Below are 8,586 nucleotides of genomic sequence, written 5' to 3'. Positions count from 1 at the left end.
GGCTTGTGAAGGGCTGGGAAAATCGACCCGAGGCTGAGGAAACTGGGGCTGTTTAGTCTGGGGAAAAGGAGGCTGAGGGGAGACCTTATTGCTCTCTTCTAGTATCTGTAAAGAGTTTACAGTGAGAGCAGGGCAAGTCTCTTCTTACTGGTGACAAGTGACAGGATGAGGGGAAATGGCCTCAAGTTGCTCCAGGGCAAGTTCAGGTTGTACAGTAGGAAACATTTCCTTACAGAAGGGGTAGTTAAATGTTAAATGTTAAATGATAAATGTTAATGTAGACAAAACAGTGGATGTGAGCAGAGTGAAGCAGTGGGAGGTGAGTTTCAGCAGTGGTAAATGTAGGTCACCTTTGCTGGTGCAGATGGTTATAAGCAGGGCACATAGGCTTCTCTTCCCTCCCCTCAGGCTCCCATATCTGTTCTCCAGGCTTCTCCTGACCTCCTCATGTCAGTCATCTCATTAGGGGCAGCTTTCTACCCACCAGTATATGCACCAAGAATGGCACCTGTAGGTGATGGATAACTTTTCCCAGACCATGTGCAGGATTCCTATACCTCAGACAATCCTGGAGGCAGTGACCACCTCTGTGTATAAAACGGAAGAAGCCCTGGAGGAAGCTTGGAAGTTTCTGACATGATAACCCATATCCAAGAACTTGTCCTGTGCAGAGTCTCACAGGGAATAAGGAAGAGGGGACCTGACAACCAACGTGCAAACCAGCTGCTGCTGCTGGTCTCTCAGAGGCACTGACAGATGTGAGCTTGAAAGCACAGACCCCAGCCAGAAGCCCAGGGATGGCCCATCAGTTCTTGCAGGTTGAAGGCACTGCACAGTTTGATGAACATATGTGTGCTTCATGCTGGATTGTGGGTTTCTGAGAACATCTGACCCCAAAAGCTCCAGTAATGTCTCACAAGAAGGACAGACAGAGTCACTGGACATCCTTTATTCTGTTAAGGTTCACAGAGAGCTCAGGGATATGACTTAGCAGAGGGATGTTAGAGTTAGTGTACAGTGGTTAGGCTGTGGTTGGACTTGATGATCTTCAAGGTCTTTTACAACCTGGATAATTTTATGATTCTATGTTTATGTGCAGTGTGTCTGGGCTACAATACAAAGGTACAAGCTGAATAAAAATTGATTTGAGTAATGATGTTTTACAGAAAAACATTACAGTACAAAAAAAAAAAAAAAAAAAAAAAAGAATAAATAACACACATAAAATGGACAGAACAACAATAAAAGAGAGCTTGATTAAGAAAAAAACTGCATTATAAATCATGAATTCGAAAAGATCGGCCATTCACTGCTATTTAAATACATTTGGTAATCACTTTCCTTATTGCATCCTTGACCTCACGGTTCCTCATGCTGTAGATGAGAGGATTCACTGCTGGAGGCACCACCGAGTACAGAACTGCCATCATCAGGTCTGTGGATGGAGAGGAGATAGATGGGGGCTTCAGGTAGGCAAAAAAGGCAGTGATGAGAAACAGGGAGACCACAGCCAGGTGAGGGAGGCACGTGGAGAAGGCTTTGTGCCGTCCCTGCTGAGAAGACATCCTCAGCACAGCCATGAAGATCTGTACATAGGACACCACTATGAAAACAAAGCACCCAGAGGCTAAACTGGCACTAAAAATGAGAAGCACAACTTCCCTGATGTAGGAGGCTGAGCAGGCGAGCTTGAGGATCTGGGGGATTTCACAGAAAAACTGGTGGACAACATTGCCATGGCAGAGAGGCAGTGAAAACGTACTGGCAGTGTGCAGCAGGGAATTGAGAACCCCAGCACCCCAGGCAGCTGCTGCCATGGTGGCACAAGCTCTGCTGTCCATCAAGGTCCTGTAGTGCAGGGGCTTGCAGATGGCAACGTAGCGGTCATAGGACATGATGGTGAGAAGGGAACACTCTGCTGAGGCAAAGAAGGCAAAGAAAAAGAGCTGTGCAGCACATCCTGCGTAGGAGATGGCCCTGGTGTCCCAGAGGGCGTTGGCCATGGCTTTGGGGAGAGTGGTGGAGATGCAGCCCAGGTCGAGGAGGGCCAGGTTGAGCAGGAAGAAGTACATGGGGGTGTGCAGGCGGCGGTCGCAGGCTACGGCTGTGCTGATGAGGCCGTTGCCCAGGAGGGCAGCCAGGTAGATGCCCAGCAAGAGCCAGAAGTGCAGGAGCTGCAGCTGCCGCGTGTCTGCCAACGGCAGCAGGAGGAACTCGCTGATGGAGCTGCTGTTGGGCATCTGCTGTTCCTGGGTTTGGAGTCCTGTTCAGAGTGCAGAAGATAATGACAAGTTCAGACCATTCTCAGAGACACTCCTCCTGCTATACTATACTTTTTTCCTTTCCCTTTGGAAAATGACCGTTTAACTCTAGAACTTGTATTTATTTTTATGAGCTTCACCATCTCTTAAGGAGTAGAAGATTAGGGAGCTATTTCCTTCTGCTAATTTCCTAATCATATCCCAGCCTCCTGGATAGTTTCCTCTATACTGCAGCCGCTCTTGGAGACCCCAGCCCCAGCATCTGCGCACTTCAAATTGTCTCACAGAAATCAGCCTGTTTACATGACAAGTGAACTTATTATGGCTGCAGAAAACAAAGAGAACAGAAACGGATCGTATCCTTTCAGGAAGGAGAGTCTGAAAGCACAACCTGCGTGACTGTTCACAAAACAACAGATGGACAGAAGAAATACTGAGGTGTTTCATAGCTGTGTTCAAAGATGACAGCCGCTTTTAGATTTCTGCCTCCAGTCCTCTCTCCTTCTTTCAGAACTGGAAATGGAAAATCCCAGCCTTGGATCTCATCTTGCAAAGTACTCTCACAAACATTCTGCTGTGCAGTTGAGCTGTGATCCCCTGCCCCAGGCAGCAGCTGTGGCAGCACAAGCCCTGCCGGGGGGCTCCTTCCCCCCACACATCTCCCTGCAGCACCCTGGACAGCTCCCCGGGCAGGCTGAGTGCTGAGCCTGGCAGGCGGCAGAGTCCCATAGCCGGCACACAGCCCCTGGGGCACAGCAGGGACCCTGCTCTGCAGGACAGCCCTGGGCACCCGCCTTCAGCCCCATATGCACAGTCTGCAGCCGTGCTGGGACACGCAGCCCTCAGGGCTGTGCTTTCATACTGCAGCACGGAAACCCTCAGCTCAATCAGAAGTCTTTTTCCACAGTAAAGAAGCATGCAGTGCCAGAAGCCAGATCTGCTATGGAACGTCTCAGTTTTAGTTAACCCTCTATGAATAGCAGCTGCATGGCCTGCAGTGAGACTTACCGTGTCATGGTCTGTGAGAAATGTTCCTGAAGCAAACTCACAGCCTGCTCATGCCATACACATCCTTCAAGCTCTCTCCCCTTTCTCTCCTCTCCTTCCCTCAGCTGCAGGCTGTGCTGTGCACAAGAGCTGCTCCTGGGCACAGCTGTCTCTCTGCAGCACTGCCCACTTGTATCAACTCTCTGTGTCCCAGGAGCCCGGTTCAGCTCAGCACACCTGAGGATTTGAGTTTCTCTTCCTCCCTGCTTCCCTTGGAGATTTCCCTGGGGCTCCAGGGCTGGAAGCTCCTGATAGACAGCAGGCTCATCTCTGTAAAATACACTTGGATGTCTGATGAATTTGTCACAAGTGGACAGACAGATACCAGTAGCATGGCTTTGGATTGCGGAATCAAACTCTCTAAGACAGAGTTAGGTTATAAAGTAGGAATACGTTTATTAGGCACCGGGTGCAAGTGGGACCACACCTACCTTGCACACCAGAAAGCAGAAGGGTTACATATTTGAAAGCCAAGCCGATACATATCCAACAAATTTCGTGGAACTCATCTACATATTCGTTGTTTCCAGTAACTCATTTACATACTGCCCCTCACTCTGGTGCACTTTATAGTGGGGGTCTCCCTCCAGTGGTCTAGGGGATGAAGACAGATATCTTCTTCACGAAGGCTTGAAGTCTTCCTTGCTCTGACCTATTTACGTTGTCGTGCTTGATAGAAGTAGTCCGATTCTGGCCTAGTTCTTGAGACATGTTCCCTTTAGTGTGCAGGATGTTCTTCCCTTGTCTTAACCGCACATCCCACTTGTTTATGGGCCCAAATACCTAACTTTTGACTTTGAGATTAACTCTTTTACTATGCCATTTTGTCCTAACAGATCGTGTTTGCCTAGCAGAAGTGCAAATGCCTCATCTGGAGAGCTCTGCTCCTGGCCCTTAATAAAAAAGACACGCAGACAAGGACAGGGACCCTCTGACTTCTCCTTTGTAGGATCATCATTCAGCTGAGGCAGTCAGTGCATGTTTCTCATCTTCAGATGTAAAAGCCTGGGGTTGAAATGAGATTCATTTCCCCACAGACGCATGGGAGATGGGACTCCTCTTGGCTTAGAGCAGATGTGCACAAGGAGTTGCCCCTGTTTGAAGGTGAAAAACCACCTGGGATTGAATCTGGCTGTAGCGATAAAGGCTTTGTAAAGTATGCTAGCAGGAAAAGGGAAGACTAGGGAGAATGCCGGTCCCGTACTATGTGAGGGGGGTGCTCTGGTAATCAGGGATGCAGAGAAGGTAGAGATACTGAAGGAGTTCTTTGCATCTGTCTTCCGTGAGAAAGCTCACCCTCAGGAATCCCAGACCCTGGAGCTTACTGAGAGGGTCTGGGGAATGGAAGACTTGCCTTTAGTCAGGGAACAGGTGGTCTGTGAGTTCCTAGGCCACACATGTTCATAAAGCCATGCAACCCAAAGGGGTGCATCCGCAGGGGCTGAGGGAGCTGGCAGAGGTGATTGCTGAACCACTCTCTATCATCTTTGAGAGGTCTTGGAGAATGGGAAAGGTGCTTGAAGACTGGAGAATAGCCAGTGTCACTCCGGTCTTCAAAAATGGGCAAGAAGGAAGATGCAGGTAATTACAGGCCAGTCAGCCTCACCTCTGTCCCTGGAAAGGTGACGGAAAAGCTTGTGCTGGATGCCATCTCCAGGCAACTGGAGGAAAAGGACGTTGTTAGGAGTAGTCAGCATGGGTTCACCAAGGGGAGGTCATGCTCAACCAACTTGGTAGCCTTCTATGACATTGTCACTGTCAGGGTGGATGGGGGGAGAGCGGTGGATGTAGTCTACCTTGATTTCAGCAAGGCGTTTGATACTGTTCCCCATGACATCCTTGTAAGAAAGCTGAGGAAGTGTGGGACAGATAAGTGGACAGTGAGGTGGGTTGAGAACTGTCTGACTGGCAGAGCACAGAGGGTTGTCATTGGTGGTGCAGAGTCTGGTCTGAGACCTGTAGGTAATGGTGTTCTACAGGGGTCTGTGCTGGGTCCGGTCTTGTTCAGCATCTTTATCAATGACTTTGACGTGGGGATAGTTGCCACCCTCAGCAAGTTTGCTGATGATACAAAGTTGGGAGGATTGGCTGACACGCTTGAAGGCTGTGCTGCCATTCAGCGAGACCTGGACAGGCTGGAGAGCTGGGCAGTAAAATCTTGATGAGGTTTAACAAAAGCAAGTGTAGAGTCTTGCACCTAGGGGGGAATAATTGCATGCACCAGGACAGGCTGGGGGAAGACCTGCTGGAGAGGAGCTCTGCTGAGAGGGACCTGGGCGTCCTGGTGGACGACAGGTTGGCCATGAGCCAGCAGTGTGCCCTTGTAGCCAAAAAGGCCAATGGCATTCTGGGGTGCATTAAAAAGAGCGTGGCCAGAAGCTCGAGGGAGGTGATCCTCCCCCTCTACTCTGCCCTGGTGAGGCCTCATCTGGAATACTGTGTCCAGTTCTGGGCTCCCCAGTACAAAAAAGACAGGGATCTCTTGGAAAGAGTCCAGCGGAGGGCCACAAAGATGGTGAAGGGCCTGGAGCATCTCCCCTATGAGGAGAGACTTAGGGAACTGGGTCTGTTTAGCCTTGAGAAAAGAAGGCTGAGAGGGGACTTGATCCAGGTTTATAAATACCTGAGGTGTGGGAGCCATAGTGGCGAGGCTGGTCTGTTTTCAGTAGTGCGTGGGGACAGGACTAGGGAAAATGGGCTGAAACTTCAGCATAGGAAGTTCCGCATGAATGTGCGCAAGATCTTCTTTACAGTGAGGGTGACAGAGCACTGGAACAGGCTGCCCAGGGAGGTGGTGGAGTCTCCTTCTCTGGAGATATTCAAGACCCGCCTGGACGCCTACCTGTGCAACGTGGTGTAGGGAGCCTGCTTTGGCAGGGGGGTTGGACTCGATGATCTCTAGAGGTCCCTTCCAACCCCTATAATTCTGTGATTCTGTGATTCTGTGATAAAGACCCCCAAACAGGACAAAGGCCTGACAACATCAGGCTCCCATCTGTCTGCAAAGGGCATCTTCCACTTGCTCTCCCTGATAAGGAAGACAGGAAGAGACACTGTTGGTCTCCTCTGTTTGCCATTTCCATTAGCTCTGACCTGGCAGCTCTGCCATCCCCAGGCAGAGCTCAGTGCACTCTCACAGAGGGCAGAAGCACTTCCTTGTCTCCTCGCCCATCAATCATAAAGGCTCTGTATCCCCCTTGCGCTGCAGTGCACTTGTGGACACCATTAAACTGTGTCCCTGTGGTCCAAAGAAGAGCTCATACCTGCACCTCTTCCATAAATTCTAGGTTATTGTGTGTTGGATTTTGCATTAGTGCAAAACCACCGAATTAAACATCCTGATTGGAAAGCATCATTGGACATAGCCCGACTGGTTAGCTCATCTATGGTATTAGTGTGCAGAAGGTGGCACACAGACATTTGTCCGGTCGTGGGTGTTGGACTTGACGTAGAAACATGGACACTCCAAGGGCATGGCTTTCCTGAAGGCCCTGTGCTGCACTTGCAGCTGCATGTGAGTTCACCAGACAGCCGGTGCTATCCCCTATCTGGCCTCCAGCTGATGCTCAGGAAGGAGGTGTCTATCACATGGATTTCCCACACAGTTTACAAGCACTGGCAGACACCCAAAAACAGCCCAGGCACCTTGGGCATCACATCAGAGTCTGTGTGTGAGCAACTGCCGCCCTGCTGAAGGGCTGAGGACTCAGAGCAGGAGCTCACATGCAGGCAACACCTTGTGCACATCGGAACTGGACCAGAGGAATCCCAGCTCCTGTGTGTCCGTGGGGAGCTGAATCCCATTTCAGCCACGAGGTTTCCCTTTATGGTTGAGATGTCCGCAGTAACTCAGCTGAATCACTGCTTTGCACAGCACAAGTCCACCCCTCTCTGTCCTTGTCTGTGTGCCCTTTTTTGTTTCATCAAACGATGTCTGGTAGGACTTCCATATGTCTGGAATCAGTCACTGACCACTGGACATCTGGTGTTTAATTCATTAGATTTCAAAGCAGAGTCATGATGCTGTTGTCTTTCAGGAGTTGTTGGCCAAGAGGAGCCAGGGACAACTCAGGGGAGAGGAGTGGGAAGGATAAACATGACATCCTCTGCTGCTGAGCTGGGCTGGGCACCTGGGACACAGGGAGTTCTTACAAGTGGGCAGCGCTGCAGAGAGACAGCTGTGCCCAGGAGCAGCTCTTGTGCACAGCACAGCGTGCAGGTGACAGAAGGAGAGGAGAGAAAGGGGAGAGAGCTTGCAGGATGTGTGCACAGTGAGCAGGCTTTGCGCTCATTGCAGGAGCATTGCTCACAGATCACGACACGGTAAGCCTCACTGCAAACCATGCAACTGCTTTTCATAGGGGATTATCTAAACTGGGACATTTTGTAGCAGATCTGGCTGCATGCACTGCATGTTTCTTTACTGTGGAAAAAGCCTTCTGCTTGAGCTGAGGGATTCCATGCTGCAGTGTCAGAGCACAGCCCTGAGTGCTGAATGTCTCAGCACAGCTGCAGGCTGTGCAGCCAGGGCTGCAGGCGGGTGCCCAGCGCTGTCCTGCAGAGCAGGGTCCCTGCTTTGCAGGGGGAGACGTGTAGGGGGAAGGAGCCCCCCGGCAGGGTTTCTGCTGCCACAGCTGCTGCCTGGGGCAGGGGATCACAGCTCTGCTGCACAGCAGGGTGTATGTGAGGGTGCTTTGCAAGAGGAGAGTGAAGGCAGGGATTTTCCTTTTCCTGTTCTGAGTGAAAGCAGAAAGGATTGGAGGCAGAAATCTAAAAGGGGCTGTCAACTTTGAACACAGCTCAGAGACTCCCCAGTACTACTCCAATCAGTTGGCTGTTTTGTGAACAGTCACACAGGTTGTGTTTTCAGCCTCACCTACCTAAAGGGAAACAATCAACTTAAGTTATATCTCTTTTCTGCAGGCATTAATAGTTCACTTGTCCAGCAAACAGGCTGATTTATCTGAGAAAAACTGAAGTGCACAGAGGCTGGGGCTGGGGTCTCGAAGTGCAGATGCAGTAAAGAGGAAACTATCCTGGAAGCTGGGGCATGATTAGGAAATGAGAAGCAAATAAGAGCACACCAGTTTTTAACTCGTTATGTGATGGTGAAGCTCAGGATAGTATATACAAGTTCTGGAGTTAAATAATTATTTTTCTAAGTGAAATAAAAATTTATATACTATAGCAGGAGGAGCGCTCCCCTCAGACAGAGAATGTTCAAGACTTGTTGTTATCTTCTGCACTAAGAGCAGGTCTCCAAGCCCAGCAACAGCAG

The 8,586-nt window shown here is 50.1% G+C and overlaps 1 protein-coding gene across 1 annotated transcript; it reads right to left on the bottom strand.

Annotated features, from left to right (window-relative positions):
• Positions 1-1,316: 1,316 nt before the first annotated feature.
• LOC140265183 (olfactory receptor 14J1-like) lies at positions 1,317-2,240 on the bottom strand. Its single transcript, XM_072361067.1, has one exon. The coding sequence runs from the start codon at positions 2,238-2,240 to the stop codon at positions 1,317-1,319; it is 924 nt and encodes a 307-aa protein (XP_072217168.1).
• Between the last annotated feature and the right edge of the window lie 6,346 nt (positions 2,241-8,586).

Source organism: Excalfactoria chinensis, unplaced genomic scaffold (assembly GCF_039878825.1).
Source record: "Excalfactoria chinensis isolate bCotChi1 unplaced genomic scaffold, bCotChi1.hap2 Scaffold_68, whole genome shotgun sequence".
NCBI lineage: Eukaryota > Metazoa > Chordata > Aves > Galliformes > Phasianidae > Excalfactoria > Excalfactoria chinensis.
Note: the sequence above shows the minus strand (reverse complement) of the source record. Positions and strands in the feature narration are given on the sequence as shown.

Coding starts and splice junctions, on each gene's coding strand:
- LOC140265183 (XM_072361067.1), bottom strand. CDS start 2,240: ATGCCCAACAGCAGCTCCATCAGCGAGTTCCTCCTGCTGCCGTTGGCA.